Here is an 18,996-nt window from a genome sequence, read left to right on the forward strand (position 1 = left end):
TCTGTCCCTCCAGCTCCTCATACGCTGTAAATGTCAGTGTATTTCCTGGCACTAATGATTCCTGCTGGAGATCTCCCTTGAAATCCACGCGCATTGTGTTTGTCTTTCATCCTATTAATCTCCAGTAATAGTTGACCCATGTCTGTTCTATTTCTTAGGCCCGATCAATAGCGCCATTCAAAACCCCGACCCTTTTGTATTCCATACAGTGCTGTCACAGCCAGGGCGCTTTACAATACAGTACGTATCATCTCAGGGGTTAACATCGCCCTTTATCAGCAAACCAAATCTGTCTGCCGATCCTCTTGTTGTCTAATAAAGGGTTGCATACCCTTTATTAGAAAAGAGGATCAAATAGCCCCCCAACCCCCCCCCCCCCCCCCAAAAAAAAAAATGCGCCACGAAGGCCAATGATGTGCCTCAACTCATAGAGATGTATCGGCTACCACTGAGCCTATCTGTCATCCTATTGGCTGTTTCGAGATAGAGCATCTTTGTTATAATAATGTTTCTTGCTTTAATTAATATGTCATTATTATTATTATGTTATGCTGGCGGAGATGTTTGTTGCTGCAGTATGGCCCTTATTTTGTACTAGATCGTAGTGCATCTGGTTCAAATCACATGCAATGCTATCTAGTAAAGAACGCATCAAAGGCAACAATCAACGTCTATGGGCACCGTTAGTGCACATGGCAGCTAATCTAGTAAACCCCTACGCAAGTGCGTATCACTGTGCATGAGTATACTATGACTTCAAATGGCATCTACAACCCAGGGGCATTTCAGTGTGGAGACTGGGAGCTGACCTAAAGTGATTGCAAAAGAGGAGGTGTGGCCGGAGAGCCCGGCACACGGGGTTAATGGCGGCCACAGCACTGAAGGGGTTAACTCTCTGTGCTTTGCCGTTATCCAGGACAAGGGCACTTGACATGTTTTAAACTGTATGAGTAGCACTGAGCTAGGACTGCATCATATATTGGGTATATTGTATTGAATATTGAGGAATGCATTCTGGACTTACAATGCACTTTGTACATTTCTGGGGGGAAGGAATTTAGCAAATCTTGGTGATAAGGAAATTTATGTACTATATGTGATGGGTCACTGAACCCAGGCCATCCTGTGTGCCAGGTGTTGGTAATGCAGACATTTGTGTTTCTTTATGTAAACATGTCCAGGAGATAAATATCTCCCCTGTTCCTGGAATTTATATATGCTAAGGAAATTGGACTCATCCTTTGTAGTATGTAATCTTGGTTCTTTATGCACTAGAAGTAACATGTCAGATTGAGATGCAAATTGTAAATGTATGGGGGAGGATCTGACAATGTCAGTGTGTTTTCTGTCCTTATAAGCAGGGCCTGTGAGCCCAAGTTGTTGTACTTCTGCCTGTATCTGAATGCTGTAACATCACTTGTATGCTGTGTACCTCTGAAAGGAGAAGGGATCTTTTCAGATCCATTGGCAATAAACCATCTTTTGCCCAAGAAGTCTGCTTCATCTGCGACCAACAGAATTAATTGCAATAATTCCGTTCTCCGGCTGTTCTGGGCATAGCATCCAGCGTCTCCGAGTCTCCGCTCTGCCAGCTACCAAAGCAGAGGTCTGGTCCGTGACCAGTGGGGGACCAGTCGACACCAGCAGCGTGTCGACGCAGGTAGTACTCAGGTGCCAGCGATTGGACCTGAGGAGGTATCCGTGGTTCCAGACGCCACGTAGTAGGAGTCTGGTGGTGGCAGCGATAACCCCGCCCACTGCGTAGTGGGCGGAGTCAGTAACAGGCGGTTACTGACGGTAACAGGGAATCCCCTATTGGCCAGGTCCCGTGAGACCAGGAACCGCTATCTGTGGACCCGAAGGGCGTAGCCAGAGCTAAGGGCAGGCGTCCGGTCACAGAAATTGGTGGCAGCGGTGGGATAACCCAGGCGGCTCTTCAGTCACCCGATTGGAGAAGCCGAGTTACTCAGGGAGGAGTAACTGCAGCCAGGAGAACGCGCAAGATGGCGGACTTCAATGGAATGTCGAAGGATGACCTCGAGATCGTGTGTCGGGAGAAGGGTGTGGATATCCCTTCTAAAGCAACTGTAAACGAAATGAGGGCGGCGCTCAAGCGCTTGGAGGAGTCGAGTTGGGAGGAGGTGCAGTACGCTGATGGTGACCGTGTCCAGGAGGACAGCCACACAGAGGACCTTCATCTGGACCCGGTGAGACTCACAAGCCCCGCCCCCTCTAGCAGCAGCCATGTTTCCCAACATTCCCTAGCAGGGCCAGGATCCCCGCGTCCCAGGGTGGACGGCGCGGATAGCCTAGCGGATCGGCTAGCGGAATTAGGGGAGAGGGCAACGGAACAAGAACGCATGCTCATCATCCGGATGTGGCATGCGGAGCGGGCGACACAGGCTGTGGTACCCCAAGGACCGTTGTCAGCTGCTACCCCCCGAGTGGGACGGATTCAGTTTGCCAAGTTTGCCGACAGCGATGGGGACATTGATGGACATTTGCAAGTTTTTGAGAGGACTTGTAAACTCCATGATTTGCCCAAACAGGAGTGGGTAAGACACCTTGTGCCCACCCTGCATGGAGAGGCCTTGGAGGCCTATCGAGGAGTGGCTAATGAGGACTGTGGGGACTATGATGTTGTCGCCAAGGCCCTCCTCCAACGGTTTTTTGTAACTCCTGAGTCCTACAGGAAAAAGTTTCGGGACTTGCCAAAGAATCCTGGCAGCACCCACGAGCAGTTTGCCACCCAGCTGCGGCAGTACTTGGTGAAGTGGGTGCAGGAATCAAAGGCCACAACCTGGGACACCCTGATTGATGTGATCTGCAGGGAGCAGTTCTACCGCAGGTGTGCCCAGGAAGTGAAGGAGTGGGTGCTAGATCGGGAGCCAACGAGCATAAAGATGGCTGCCCAGCTAGCGGACAAGTATGTGGCAATTCGGTCACAGGGGCTGAAACGCCCAAGTAGCAGCCCACTACAAAGGACTTTACCACCAGGGGGACACCCCTCTTCAGCTCATCGCCCCCCAAAGCAAGCATCTTCCAACCCGGGTGCTCTTGGCCAGCAATCGCCCCGCAGCGTCCCTGCGAGTAATCAGGGATCATCGGAGCCACACCTGGTCAAGAAGTGCTACAGCTGTGGGAAAATCGGACATCTGAGGATGAACTGTCCCACACTGCCGGCACCCCAGATTCGCGCTACCAATCCGAATGCTGGATCCCGGCTTGCTTGCTTGACCCGTGGAGATGAGCCCACAGAGACTGTACCCCCTCCAGTCAGTCCGATGGAGTGTGGTGAGAAGCAGGCAGACTCTGCTGATAGAATCACCTGCATGGCCATGCGGCCTCTACAGAATATGTGGCGGCACCTGCAGTCGGTCCAAGTGGGGCCCCTGCAGGGGGAAGGCCTGAGAGACTCTGGGGCCTCAATCACTGTGGTGAGCCCCAGACTGATTGATCCTGCTGCAATCTTGCAGGGTCGCACTGCCAAAGTTACAATGGCAGATGGAGCGGAGCGAGAGGTACCCATGGCCAGAGTCTACCTGGATTGGGGGGCTGGACCAGAGTTGCGAGATGTTGCCGTCATGGATGGCCTCCCAACAGATGTAGTCCTGGGGAATGATCTTGGGGGTGGAATCGTTACTACATTTGCTAACGCCATCGCCTGGAGTCAAGCTGCCAGACTACAGTCCTTACCATCGACACCAGCACAGCCCAGCCCAGAGGAAAAGACCACAGTGGCCAGACAACTGCCAGCACAGCCAACCACAGCATCAACCAGCCCAGAGGAAAAGACTACAGCGGCTAGATCAGCTCATCTCCCCAGCATGCCTTTTGCCTCTGGTGTGCCTACGTCCCCTAGCAACGCAGAGGATGTGTGTGCCAGCTTGTTGTATCCTGTGGGGGTACCCAGCGATGCTCCTGTTCCTAGTGGTTTGCCAACTCCGGCGGTGAGTATGAGTGACCACACTGACCTTGACATGACTGACCCAAACCAGAATGACCCTAGACATCCCAACCTAGATGCCCCTGTAGAGTGTCCCCCTTTAGGAGAAAATGAGGGGCACTGGCAGGGGGTTCAGGAGGCTCCGCTCTCTGACCCATCCCTGACAGGCATACGGTGCCAAGCTCGCAGCGGCCTTGATGGGGTGGGGGTGGGGAGTGTGCCCGGGCAGGAAGGGTTCAGGCCCAGGGTAGTCAGGAAGGTAGAAGGGGATACACCAGAGAGGGTGGGTTCCCCAAGACGTAGGTCCTTTGAGGAGGACAGGAGGGCAGGTCTGACAGTTGTTGCAGACGGGTGCCCGAGAGAAGTGACAGGGGTGCAGTGCCTGGAGGATCGTGTGGGAGGAGACAGGGGTAGGCCCAGACCAGGGAAGGTAGAGGCGACCAGAGGCTGTCCCCAGCCCACAACCCCCAGACAGGTACTGACCTTAGAAACTGTAAGACCCTACAGACCAGTTGTCCCTGACTCTAGTTTGGTAGTGACGTCCCTTACAGTAGTGACTAGGAAGGGTCTTCCCAAGACAGTGGACTGTACACCTGCTTGTGAGTTGGCATTCCAGTCGCTGAAGGAGGCTCTGGTACCAGCTCCAGTGCTGATGACGCATATTTATTACCAGGACATTGTGGTACGGACTACTGCGTCACTGCACGGACTGGGAGCAGTACTGAGCCAGGAGGAGCCATGTGGGCAGGAGCACCCTGTGGCTTGTGTGAGCAGAATACTGCTATGGTGGGAGGTGGGGTATGCCACAATTTGGACACACTGGGTGGCAATTGTGTATGCAGCAGACCAGCTTTGGCACAGATGGTGCCACTGGCACCCCACTGGGGTGAAGGAACACCCACCTGATGAAGGTTTGCCCCCTTCATTGGGGGAAACAGACAGACTGTTGTTGTGGGGCCTTGAACTTGGACACTGTGGTGACTGTGTGGACTTTCAGCACCAACCGGATATGGCCCACTGCAGTCTGGAGGAACTGTCTAGGCTGGGGGCCAACACCCCCAGGCACTCCCAGTAACCCCCAAATGGGCTGCGGGACCAGGAGCCAAATCGTTGGGACATGGCCCTCTGGTTTCCCGCTTGAAGGGGGGGGAAGAAGTGTGGCCGGAGAGCCCGGCACACGGGGTTAATGGCGGCCACAGCACTGAAGGGGTTAACTCTCTGTGCTTTGCCGTTATCCAGGACAAGGGCACTTGACATGTTTTAAACTGTATGAGTAGCACTGAGCTAGGACTGCATCATATATTGGGTATATTGTATTGAATATTGAGGAATGCATTCTGGACTTACAATGCACTTTGTACATTTCTGGGGGGAAGGAATTTAGCAAATCTTGGTGATAAGGAAATTTATGTACTATATGTGATGGGTCACTGAACCCAGGCCATCCTGTGTGCCAGGTGTTGGTAATGCAGACATTTGTGTTTCTTTATGTAAACATGTCCAGGAGATAAATATCTCCCCTGTTCCTGGAATTTATATATGCTAAGGAAATTGGACTCATCCTTTGTAGTATGTAATCTTGGTTCTTTATGCACTAGAAGTAACATGTCAGATTGAGATGCAAATTGTAAATGTATGGGGGAGGATCTGACAATGTCAGTGTGTTTTCTGTCCTTATAAGCAGGGCCTGTGAGCCCAAGTTGTTGTACTTCTGCCTGTATCTGAATGCTGTAACATCACTTGTATGCTGTGTACCTCTGAAAGGAGAAGGGATCTTTTCAGATCCATTGGCAATAAACCATCTTTTGCCCAAGAAGTCTGCTTCATCTGCGACCAACAGAATTAATTGCAATAATTCCGTTCTCCGGCTGTTCTGGGCATAGCATCCAGCGTCTCCGAGTCTCCGCTCTGCAAGCTACCAAAGCAGAGGTCTGGTCCGTGACCAGTGGGGGACCAGTCGACACCAGCAGCGTGTCGACGCAGGTAGTACTCAGGTGCCAGCGATTGGACCTGAGGAGGTATCCGTGGTTCCAGACGCCACGTAGTAGGAGTCTGGTGGTGGCAGCGATAACCCCGCCCACTGCGTAGTGGGCGGAGTCAGTAACAGGCGGTTACTGACGGTAACAGGGAATCCCCTATTGGCCAGGTCCCGTGAGACCAGGAACCGCTATCTGTGGACCCGAAGGGCGTAGCCAGAGCTAAGGGCAGGCGTCCGGTCACAGGAGGTATCATGGGCGTGTTATGGGCCTGTCATGGGCGTGTTATGGGCCTGTCATGGGCGTGTTATGGGCCTGTCATGGGCGTGTTATGGGCCTGTCATGGGCGTGTTATGGGCCTGTCATGGGCGTGTTATGGGACTGTCATGGGCGTGTTATGGGACTGTCATGGGCGTGTTATGGGACTGTCATGGGCGTATTATGGGACTGTCATGGGCGTGTTATGGGACTGTCATGGGCGTGTTAAAGGACTGTCATGAGCGTGTTATGGGACTGTCTTGGGCGTGTTATGGTCGTGTTTCAAAGCATGGATTGTGATTTTGTTTGCAGCATCACAGCCACAGTTACTATATTTTGAGAAAGTTATGAGAGGTTCTGCAACAGCACAGTTGACTATTTTTCAGATATGTAAAGTGTAAGTTGCATGGTTTGCTCAGTCCATTGCACCTCTGAATCAGGCTATATCAGGTGCTATACTTGAAGAGAAGCTTACATTAAAATCTTGCAAATGCCAGAGAAAATCTGAGAGCTCAAGCAGTAACAATGTGTCCAGAGTAGAATCTGCATTACTCAATATATGGGTACGGTAGTCACCAAGATGAATCATGCACCTGATTTGTGTGTTGGAAACCCAATCACTTACAGAACCCACAATGAATCAGCTGTATACGTAATATAATAATAGGAAAGCCTGGAATACTATAGAGAATTACAGCTTTAGGTACTGAGACTGACATAACACCAGTGTGGATGCGTCACAATAGCATAATTGTGGGATTTCTGGAGTCATTAGTCATATTACTAATGATGATAATTACTGCCACCATGCCATAAGTAAGACAGACAGAGCCATGGCAGCTAACGGTCAGTATATGACTGGAGTGCAAACTGGTCATACAGTAACTGCACTGCAACCTGCATGACAGATTTTCTTATAAGTTGCTTGATTAATCCTAGGTATAACCTACATTATTATCAGTATCTATTTAAATCCGGTACATAATAGGTTGTGCAACTATGATAGAAGTATGCAGTATTCTGCATTAGAATAATGATACTGTATTTGTAGATATTGTGGGGAACTTGTTGAACAGTTACCTGTGCAAAAAACAAAATGATGGAACATAACAGTAAGTCAGTGGGGGCGGCTGTGCGCAGCCTTACAGAGCAGCGCTGGCGCCATCTAGTGGCCACCTGTACAACATTACAGAGCAATGCTGTTACCATCTAGTGGTCGCGGGCCCGCAAAACACTTGAATTCCCCCATAGAGGTAAAGAGCAGCGTTGGCCTTTTATTATATAGGATTTAGAAAATAGAAGCTTACTATCGCACCCATTGTCTTATAGCGCAATTAGTGTTATGTTCTACTCTTTATTGTCTGTATCATTTGCAGATGTTATTGTGGCTGCAGGTGTTGCACCACATATTGAACCTAACAACAAACCTAAATACAATGTATTATTCTAGTACAATAACTCGTATTGATGAATTATTCTTTACCGTCAACAATGCCCTGGTAATCATTCTGATTACTGCAGATTGGTTTCTGGTATCTATATGAAAATTCAAGTATGCCTGGGGAATTTCTAGCAGTTGGTATCAGAAGCCCTATATGATACCCTTTCACCTCCAGGTTCTTGCCAGTAATGTCCCCCCAATCCCGAGAACCTTCCTGTTCTGGAATGATCCGGAATTAATGAGGCAGCTGGGCCTCGCTTCAGGATATTTTTATCTCTCTTCTCCAGGTGCTCTCTGTGGCTGCTTGCAGCCTATGTATGGATTTTTCCCATACATTTAGCTGTATCGCTCATTTAATCAGAGACGCAGAGAAGCTCCTTCTGCACCCCAGCTCCCAATGGAGCCTTTCTACAGTACCTCTTTACCTGCTCCCTCAGCTCCAGTGTTGCATTGTGACCCTTCTACTAAGAGGTTAGATGTACAATTATGGATCAATAACTGGATTTTTCCCGTTGTGCTATATTATATTTCTATTGCTTTTTTCTGTAATTCCATTGGGAATATTCCTCTCCATGTTGCATGCTTGGCAGTTCTCTGTCACTTCTAATATCGATTAATTTGTTGCTCCTTCTCTTGTTACTGATTTTATTCCAGTGAAGTGTATGTTCTGTTGAATAAAGGATTGGTCATTTTGTATTAATATAGCACTTGGCGTTCAGGGCGGACTAAAATATCCTTGCACAAAGTACAGCAAATATGTGCAAAGAAGCTAAAAGCACTTTGGGGAAATATTACTACACATCCAAATGTAGGTTTTTATAATTAAGGTTAATTAACTTTGTAATTAAGGTTTTTTAGATTTGGACATAGGAAAAGCTTTAGTAGGTACAGTGGGTGTGGTTGGCATCCTCCGGGGACTGGGCCCGCCTGCACCCAGTTAGCTGCACCACACTCAATCTCTCCTCACTTGGGCTGAGAGGAGGTGTGGCCATGCTGGGACATCCTTATGGGTGTGGTATGTCGGTCCGACAATCGGGATCTTGCCGGTCAGTATCCTGACATCGGAATCCTGACTGCCGGTGCTCCGACAGGGGGGGGGGTGAGAGCAAAGAAGCCCCTTGCGGGCTTGCCATGCTGCACGCTTGGTGGCTCACTTCGCCTGCCACAGGTTCTGTTCTCCCTCTATGGGGGTTGTGGACCCCCACAAGGAAGAATAGTTCCTTTCAGTCGGGATTCCGACTGCCGGGCATTTAAACAGTTGGGATTCCGATGTCAGAGTTCTGACCGTCGGGCAGTCATCTGGCACCCCTTCCTCATATCATGTCCAGCATCAGTGAGGAGAGTCCGAGTCGGTCAGAACAGCAGATGTGCCCGCAGCAGTACACTGCTAGGAAAGGTGATGCCTCCTAAGCAGATGAGGAGATGAGCAGCTGCCCCACACTGGTTACTTTGATACATGAACATATTGCAATGTGGCCCCCATAAATGTGTCTATGCCCCTGGATATGGAGATGTTCTGTAATTGGTGCCATGATTAAAATCTTCTAATAAACCTCTAATATGACTGCTGCTGCTTCCCCCTGTGTCAGTGATTATGTTTGTGTGTATGACATTATTATTGAGCAGCAGCAGTAATTATTTCCTTTTTACTTTCGGGGTAGCAAGCATTAGTTATATAAAATGCCCATTTCTTAATCAGCCCATTACAACAATCAAGGTTGCTTTCCTGCTGGTCTTTTATTGAGCTCTGTGTCTTGACTGTATGCTCTTATTTGGCGGAATAGCTCCCATTAATAAAGGCATACACATGGGTTATTGTGCCAAGGTGATACTTAATATGGGATTGTGACATTTTGCGCAGTGGTTGGTTGTGTTATTCTGTGCTGAATGGAGGCTATGCGCAGGAAATGCGGATGGGAAGTTGGATTTTGATTTGCATGCCAAGAATTGTAAATGCGTTTTGTGGGGTAATATTAGTAATGTGTGGGGCATTGCTAGTTTACTTTGCAGCTCATAGGTATTTCTGACTTCTTGAAGACATACTGTAAATGGTAGTTTAGCAAAAACAGAAGATAATTACGTAGTATTTACTAAAGTGATAATCCACTGGACTAAAGTGATAATTCTATTTTATTTTCCTTTTCATCTGAAAACATTGAAGTATTTTCCTAAAAAGCAATAATTGTTGTGCCCATGGCTATCTTGCCAGCACTGTAGGCCCTGGGAAAAGCAATATACGGTACTTGGGCCTCTATCTACCCATGCATGGGAAATGGAAAAAAAAAATCTCTCCTGTGGAACTGATTTTCCACCAATCAGTGTGCTGAAAGCTTTTGGGTGTCCAGGTGTTAACTGGCAGATAGATTGGCCTGGCAGCATTCTCTCCTTGCTTTCTAAGAAGCTACAGAGTATGATCAGTATGGTCGAGCCTTAAAATTGTGCATCCCTGGGCTACCTATATGTTAGGATCGCTCCATGGTGCACCTATCAATGCTCCGCCTCCAGTGGTGTGCTTTGAGTGCGGTGATGCTGGTCATGTGCTGCAGGATTGCCGGAACAGGGAGAGCCAAAAGTGCAGTGCAGGATAGGCGGCTCGGCCGTTGGTCAGCATGGCAGCTGCGGGTGTATCACAAGCAGAATCCTCCCTGTTCTGGGTGCTGGTACAGGTGGAAGGCCGGGAGATCTGGGCACTGGTGGATACTGGCAGTGAGCTCACCATTATCGCTGTCAACATGGTTCCTCAAGGAGCTGACAAGGTCCTACTTCCTGTCAGGGTGTTGTGTAGCCATGGCAGTGTGGAGGAGTGACCATGTGTATACTTACCCCTGATCATTGTAGGCCGGCCAATAAAGGTGGTAGCAATGGTGATCTCCAGAACACCTTATGCGTTGATCCTGGGCCGTGACTTTCCATTGCTGCAGGAGCTAGTTCCCTGGCATGACACAAACAAACAGTCAGCCAATGAAGCATCTCAGAGGCCAGAGACCAGTGACTAGCAAAGCTTGGCAGCTAGGTGAGCTACTGCAGTTCCTGAATTACCCCAGGAGACCGAATCTGAGGCCCAATGGAACCTGGTTGGTGGGACGATAATCACTGCAGGACTTTGGGCAAGATCAATGCAATGACAGCAATCTGGTACATGCCTTTGAGACTGTAAAAGTGGTTAATGGTAGGGTAATTGATGCTTTACCCTCAGAGGGTGTGCATATTTTGTATTTAAAAATGATTTTCTATATTATGATGCTACTTTACAAGGGAAAAGAGTAGATCAGCTGTTAGTTCCCCAGAAGCTGGTGCGGTTGGTATTAAAGCTGCACATACGCATTTGTGGGGTGGCCATCTGGGGGAGGAGAAAACACTCCAATGCATACAGTCAAGGAATGGCCAGAGTTTAGGGCTCCAGTGGTATGCCTCCCTATCATTTCTGTGCCTTTTTAGTGGATTGGTATGGATATGATAAGGCCAGTGGAAAAGTCAGCTCAGAGCTCTACTCGTGCGTAATACGAAATCTGGCACTATTTCCAAAGAGCTACTGACCATGTATACCCGCTTGGGAATACCAAAAGAGGTCTTAACAGACCAAGATAGTCCTTTTTGTTTTTATAAACATGTGAAGGATTTATGCTGGTTGTTAAACGTAGACAGGATTACCACTTCAGTGTACCACCCGCAAACAGATGGCCTGGTAGAAATGTGTATTCAAACCCTTAAACAAATGATAAAGAGGGCAGTCTTACAAGAAAAGAGATTGGAATCTGCTACCTTATTTGATATTTGCACTCAGAGAGGGTTTAGTCCCTTTGAGCTCCTTTATGGGAGACCGCCCATAGGGATTCTGGATCTCTTAAAAGAAGGGTGGGAAGAACAACCGTGCCAGGTTTCATTCAGTTTGTGTCCCAATTATATGGTCGGTTAAGGCAGATTTCGCCACTCCTGAACGAACACATGGAAAGGGCCAAGCAAAGTCAGAAACAGAGGTATGATGTTATCTCAGTCAACTGTTCATTTAAGCCGGGAAACAAATTGCTAGTGCTGGTACCCACCACAGACATATGCACATTGGAGGGGCCCTTATGAGATCATATCGGCAGTGGGACTGGTCAATTACAAGGTCTGACAGGAGGGTAGAATGAGGGAGGTACATATCTACCATGAAAACCTGTAAAAAAGCTTGGAAGGAAAGTGCCAGTAAGCCCTCTTTGGTAGCTAAAGAGCTTCCAGAATGCCAGGTACCCATCGAAATCATGTTTACTCCTGAACAGAAATAGGAAGTGGTAAACTTGGTGAAGCACTACAAAGATGTGTTTTCTGCTATTCGGGGAAAGACCCAGATTATCCAACATGATGTGGTGACTCCGCCCAGGGTGATCTTTAAACATAGACCATATCACAAACATGAGGCAAAACGGGCAGCGGTAAAGCAAGAGGTGGAAGAGATACTAGAGGGGTTATAGAGGAGTCAATCAGCGAGTACCTAAGCCTTTGGGTGCTTTAAGATTCTGTAATGACTTCCGTAAATTAAATCAAGTCTCTCGCTTTGATTCGTTGTTAAGAGGAAAAAGAGGGGTGTGTGTGTGTGTGTGGTAGAGCAGCACACAAACCCTTTTGGGTCAAAATTGGTAAAAAGATTGGATGGTCTTTTAACACAAGGATTCAATAATATATGAGAAGTTAAAATACATATAACACATAAAATATGAATGAATTGTAAAATGACACCCACATAAATGAACGTCGGAGAGTCCTTTCCATATTACCAATAAAAATTACAGGGATTACACATTAATGAATAATTACCACCCTTATTAGGGTACTGGCATTGTCTACTTCTTTCCGTATGGTCGGCCCAATGCTGGTGTATTAACTGAAAGTCCACCGGAATGGATAGGCAGATGGCGTTTGGCAGAAAGAATTGCAACTTTGCCTTTTTCCAAATAGGATGTAGTGGTGCAGATGGTAATTTGCAGAAGGTCTAGTGCCAGGAAGGATGGTTTGTGAATCTCAGGGGTTGGTTCAGACTGCAATCCCGACTTGTCGTGCGATTAACTGGGTGTCAAAGCAGCTCCCTTTCACACTTTGATTCATACTCTATGCCTCGGGTTGATGAGTTGGTAGAAAATTTAGCCAAGAGCCAGTACCTTACCACAATTGATCTGATAAAAGGTTATTGGCAGATTCCCTTAACAGCAGCTGCTAAGGTAAAAACAGCCTTCTCTACCCCGTAGGGCTTATTTCAGTGCTACCGTTTGGTTTATATGGTGCCCCAGCAACCTTCCAGAGAGCTATGAAAAAGTTGCTGTGGCCCCACAGAGAATATGCAGCTGCATATTTAGACAACATTGTTATCTTCAGCTCTGACTGGGAATCACGCCTACCTAAAGTCTCTACGGGCACAAAGGTTACCGCCAACCCTGAGAAATGTGCCATTGGCATGGTGGAAGCCAAGTATTTGGGGTACATTGTGGACAGAGGACAAGTAAAGTAGAAGCAGCCCTCACCTGGTCTAAACCTAAGTGAAAGTCACAATTTAGGACATTTCTTGGTCTGGTGGGATATTAACGCAGATTGATTAGAGATCTTGCCGCTAGGGTGGCTCCACTAACAAAATGTCTTAAACAGTCCCCAGACAAACTAATGTGGTCTGGACCAGTGGAAACTGCTTGGCAGGATTTACAACAGGCTTTGTGTACTGAGCTCCTAACTTTAATAATTCATTCATATTACAGGGAAGGATGCCTCTGGGACAGGATCAGGAGCAGTCCTTTCCCAGGAAATTACTGCCCAGAGAGCACAAGTCCTCAACTATAGAGCAAGATTACTTAGCAATTAAGTGGGCAGTTGAATCCTTATGGTATTATTTGTTGGGATGAGAGTTTTTGTTGGTGCACACCATTCAGCCTTACAATGGATGCATACAACAAAGAGTTGAATGGTCGTGTGTCCCATTGGATTTTGGCCTTACAGCCATTTAAGTTTGAGGTGAGGCATCATCCAGGGAAAAAGCACCTCAATCCTAGAGATTTGTAGGTCCTGATCCTCCAAGCAACCCTATGGTGAAGCTAGGGGAGGAGGAAGAAAACGAGGTGGGTAACCTCTGGAAAGTGGTGGAGGGCTGTGTACCTGGGTGAATGACACAAGTAGAGGTGGGCGAGACAGAGAGCTTGCCTGAAAATTTGGTAGCTTCACCAGGGTGGTTGAAGCTAAGGAGTGTGGCAGAGACCGCATCTCTCCACATCAGAGTAATGTGGAGGATCCATACCAGGTTTTGGAGCAGTAGCAGAAGACAGGTGCGTAATCAGCAGCATCCCGTAATATAAGTGTTTCCAGGGCAGAGTGCAAATAGTCTTGAGGGTGGACTAGCTGCTCAAGCGATAGGCCGGGGTGTGGGCTATGGTAGGGACCACTGGAGCATTTGCAAGAGTTTGTTTATGCTGTGATTACCTGTATGCTGCTGTCTGTAACTACGCTTAATTAATCTGGTATGCTGTGACCTGCTTTATAAAATAAAGATCAAAGTCTTCACTTCACCCAGGTGTGGGAGGGGAACTTCCACCAGTCAGCTGTGTTCCGGCCCCGCCGCCCAGCGTGGTCACGTCGGAAAGTTCCGACTGCTGACGTCATTTTCCAATGAGACGCTCGCTGTTTGTCGTGCACTAGCTTCCAGGGACTCCTCCACTCTGTTGCTATAGTGACAGAATATATACATTAAAGGACAATCATAGAATAACAAATAAAAATGCAATTCAGAATGAGATACAAATGGCTATTAGTAATAGAGGTTTTAGTGTTTATGACCCGACTAAGGGTATCATTGTATGTATGTATGTATGTATGTATGTGTGTATGTGTGTGTGTGTGTGTGTGTGTATATAAATATATATATATATATATGTAATATTATAAGTCGGCGTCAGCCCGACACTCCTATACAGCAGCAACTGCCGCCAGTGCCTTCCCGGTGGGTGTGGTAGAGGTCAGCGTGAACAAAGAGCAGCACTCGGCGGACTTGGTGAAGAAAACTTTTTTAATCACAAAGTATTCCAATGTTTTGGAGCAAACGTGCTCCTGCAAAACGTGCTCCTCCTTGAAAAAGGAGCACGTTTGCTCCGAAACGTTGGAACACTTTGTGATTATAAAAGTTTTCTTCACCAAGTCCGCCGTGTGCTGCTCTTTGTTCACGCTGACCTATATATATATATATATATATATATATATATATATATATATATATATATATATATATATATATATAATATATTGCAAATGGGTCTGGTAGTGGAGCGCTGACACCTGCTCTTAATTATCCCTGTTCTGGGATTTTCTGCTCTCCAGGTAGCAGATTTCTATGTCAGGCACTTGTCCTATTTTTGGACTGCTGCTCCCCGCTGTCTGAGTGGTACCCTATCCAAAGTACTCAGGAATTTCTGGAAGAAAGGAAGAGGGACAGGGGGGCGCCCAATAGTGCAATATCACTTTTTATTTCTTTAAAAGTAGTTTTAAAAGTAGACGTTCAAAATGTATAACTCGTACCCAGTTTATCAGCTGGAGTGGGCTGGTTACCACTAGGTTTAACACAATCCCCTCTGGCAATACAGCATACACAGGATCTTTCCGTCACCGTTTCAGTGTGGTTGTTAACTCACGGGACCTTTCTCAGCTATGCAGGCTCGAGGGACGCCGGCGTCTCTGATCGCTGCAGGTCAAGCTGGCGGCGTGTGCTGCAAACCAGGAGCTTGAAGAAGATGTCACGTTAGCCACGCCCCTACGCGTTTCGTCAGAGACTTCGTCAGTGGGGCCACCCCACTGACGAAGTCTCTGACGAAACGCGTAGGGGCGTGGCTAACGTGACGTCTTCTTCAAGCTCCTGGTTTGCAGCACACGCCGCCAGCTTGACCTGCAGCGATCGGAGACGCCGGCGTCCCTCGAGCCTGCATAGCTGAGAAAGGTCCCGTGAGTTAACAACCACACTGTAACGGTGACGGAAAGATCCTGTGTATGCTGTATTGCCAGAGGGGATTGTGTTAAACCTAGTGGTAACCAGCCCACTCCAGCTGATAAACTGGGTACGAGTTATACATTTTGAACGTCTACTTTTAAAACTACTTTTAAAGAAATAAAAAGTGATATTGCACTATTGGGCGCCCCCCTGTACCTCTTCCTTTCATATATATATATATATATATATATATATATATATATATATATATATATATATATATATATATACACACAGTATATATAATATTCTAGCAGCAGTACTCCGACCATGCTGCCATGTACTGTATGTTGGTGCTTTATACTGATTTGCATCTTCTCCCAAAATGTCTCGCTGCTGCTAAGGCAGAAGAAATTATCTGTTTCTATGGTAAAATCAGATTTCCTGGAGACATGTACTCATTAGTGTTCTGATTTTTTTTTTTTTTTTTTTTACTGTGCTTAATATAGTGCATAGATCTCAGTACCCTCCATCCTGAGTAACTAGATTATCTGTCCTTCATCGTTAGATAGCTGCTGTGTCGTGGTCCGTTATTTACTGGTATTTTCAGCCTAGGTAATTTACTGAAGGAACAAATAGCCCTGATATACAAGTGGCATTATATGTAATGCCTGCTGGGAACATATGAATTAGTTTCAGGAAGTCGGTATAAATAAATAATTTGGATTATTTGTTATGGGGAAGAGACCTTTTTCTGTGCACGATCAGTCTCTCCTCTGGTGTTCCTAGCAGGAGACTATTGGAAAGACAGATGCCCACAAATAAATCTTTGATCTATATGAAGAGTAGCTGGCGCAGTGTGTACAAGCGTTTGGCTTATGGGATATAGACAGGGAATATAGGGCATGTCCTGGTGCTCCACAACACTTCTGTGTAGCTACTTTGCTCCACACGAGCATCAATGTGAACGTCTGTTGGTCTTCTCTGTTACTATGGCAAAATACCCTACAGAGGTCAATTAGAACATGCTGAATAGGCTTATTCTCTGTGAGAGCACCTGTCTCATATACAAAGGGGAGACCACTATCCTACATATGGATGGTTATGGTATTTTAGACCTACAATGTCTAGGTCTACAATCATATGGTCCACAGGGTCAAAAGGTTGACAGAGTCAATAGGTCAACAGTGAAAATAGCAACATAGCCAAAAGGCCAACATTTAAAAAGTCGACATGAGTTTTTCATGGTTTTTGTGTCTATGTTGACATAGGTCAACATGGACATAGCCCTAAGTGTATGGCGTTCCCTTGCATGGCGCGCTACATTCGCCATGCTTTGGGCTTGGTGCCTCACTGCGCTCGACACACTATTATGATCTCCCTTCACACCGTTGGTAGGGTATGAAATACCGCCTGTCGGCACATGTCAGCTCAAAATTTTGTCAAAAAAAATGCATGTTGACCCTTTGACACGGTCAACCGTTTGACTGTCGACCTTTAGGCCCTGTCGACTTTTTGTCTATTCGACCAATAGTAGTCGACCTCATGAATGTTGACCTAGAGTCAATCTATCATGAGTCCGGATACCCATATGGATACAGTAGTAAGCCCGCTTGAAGCCAATGCTTTGAAAGCTAGTCTGCTACCTTGTGATTGCCTCTGTGTTTGTACTGTGTGAGAGAGAAAGAGATGTAGTTTTACTCACTGCCAACAGAGGGCAGTGTTTCGGAGACACACAATCAGACTCTCAACAGGTGGATGACGTTATGGGGGAAATTTACTAAGATGTATATTCTACTTCACATGTGATGTTGCTATGGGCAACCAATCAGATCCTGTCTACTATCATCTAGAGTGTGCTAAATAAATAAAGAAGTACATTCTGATTGGTTGCCCATAGCAAATGACATGTACAGTAGGAGCAAGTTTCATCTTTGCTCCTTTGGGCAGGGCTAGCCATGGCTAGCCATGGCTAATCTATTGTTCTCAACTGCAATACAATACGTATTGCAGCTGAGAACAATAGAATAGCCATGGCTAGCCATGGCCAAAGGAGCAAAGATGAAACTTGCTCCTACTGTATTTGTTGTGTTACTAGTTCCACTCTAGGTGATGTCACTGGTTCCTGAAATACACTTTTTATGTCTGACTTTAGTTCAACTCTAGAAAGTATTGTATCCAATATTTATTATATCTATTAAGGTTTTATTTTTATTTTATTGTGGTAATGTTATATTTGTATTTTGCTGAATTTAGCCAAATCTGGAAGGAGAATTCTAAAACACTAATAAAACATCAGTGGGATTAAGGCCTTCATCCCTTCTTCCTACATTCCCCTTGGATGACCTTGGCTACATTACCAATGTGAAGTTGCAATTGTTTCTGATGACACTGTGCTCTGATTTTAGATGATGTATTTAGTCCAGGCTGAGAAGTAGCTGCTAGTATACACCCATAAGTCACTATAGCAAACCTTTGTTAGCAGCAGACAATGGCTGGGCTTCGGAGCTGCCTAATTTGAGGTTTGAGATGCTTCAGGAACCAGGCGTACAATCCTCAGGGAATACAGGTTGAAAGTTGCTGCCTCAGCAATGTTAACATTCTGCTTATTTCGGCTATTTCAGGAGCCGGCGCCTATGACAGAAGATCTGCTCGAGGAACAATCTGAGGTTTTGGCTAAATTGGGCACCTCCGCAGAAGGGGCTCACCTCCGGGCTCGGATGCAGAGCGCTTGCTTGCTGTCTGACATGGAATCTTTTAAGGTATTGAGTCATGTATACACTTTTACTGCACAGTATAGGTGATAGGGGAAACTGTGCAAATGCCATCCATAGGGACACGATAATTATAACCCCTTCTGCAGGCCACACTGTGAACCTTTACTGTATAATGGAGCGGGACTGTATTTAAAGTAGAAATTAGATGTGGATTTAGATTTTTAATCTACTATTAGGTCAACGTTTCTGACATTCTAACAAGGCCAGTAAGCGTTCCTTTCTATGGGAGTTTTACAGTTCTTCAGTATTATCCCTGATGGGAGAACAGCATTACAGCTGTCACTCATAAATAAATAATAAATGCAAATATGGGCAAAATATCTAGACATTTGTGTCTCTGCAGAATGACTTCTGCGCCTTTCAGCAGATACAGTGTTCTCTTTACTCACCAGTAGAAAGACCGTGCTCTATCATAAACATAATAATCTCTGATGTGGACAGAGGGCATAGAGCTTGCGACTGTTCCTGTCCTGCTATCACTGGATTGCCTGTCATCTCTTGTGCACATCTTAGAACAAAAAAGTGTTTTATTGAGGTCTGCCTCTTGTAACTGTCACTGTGCTGCACACCATAAGTACTTGTCATTATGACTTATTATACAGTCTTTTTGTTTATAGCCTAGGCACCGAGTTTAGATCAGGCATGTCCAACCTGCGGCCCTC

General features: G+C 46.5%; 1 protein-coding gene across 2 annotated transcripts in view; it reads left to right on the forward strand.

The window, feature by feature from the left end:
- Positions 1-18,996, forward strand: part of RAB3GAP1 (RAB3 GTPase activating protein catalytic subunit 1) — a 137,370-nt gene that overhangs the window by 93,559 nt on the left and 24,815 nt on the right. For both annotated transcript variants that reach the window (XM_083153822.1, XM_083153823.1), the window contains exon 18: positions 18,182-18,319. In XM_083153822.1, coding sequence (XP_083009948.1) covers positions 18,182-18,319 — 138 coding nt within the window. The remainder of the gene's footprint in view (positions 1-18,181; positions 18,320-18,996) is intronic.

The sequence above is a fragment of the Crinia signifera genome, chromosome 7, assembly GCF_055691185.1.
Source record: "Crinia signifera chromosome 7, ASM5569118v1, whole genome shotgun sequence".
NCBI classification, from domain to species: domain Eukaryota; kingdom Metazoa; phylum Chordata; class Amphibia; order Anura; family Myobatrachidae; genus Crinia; species Crinia signifera.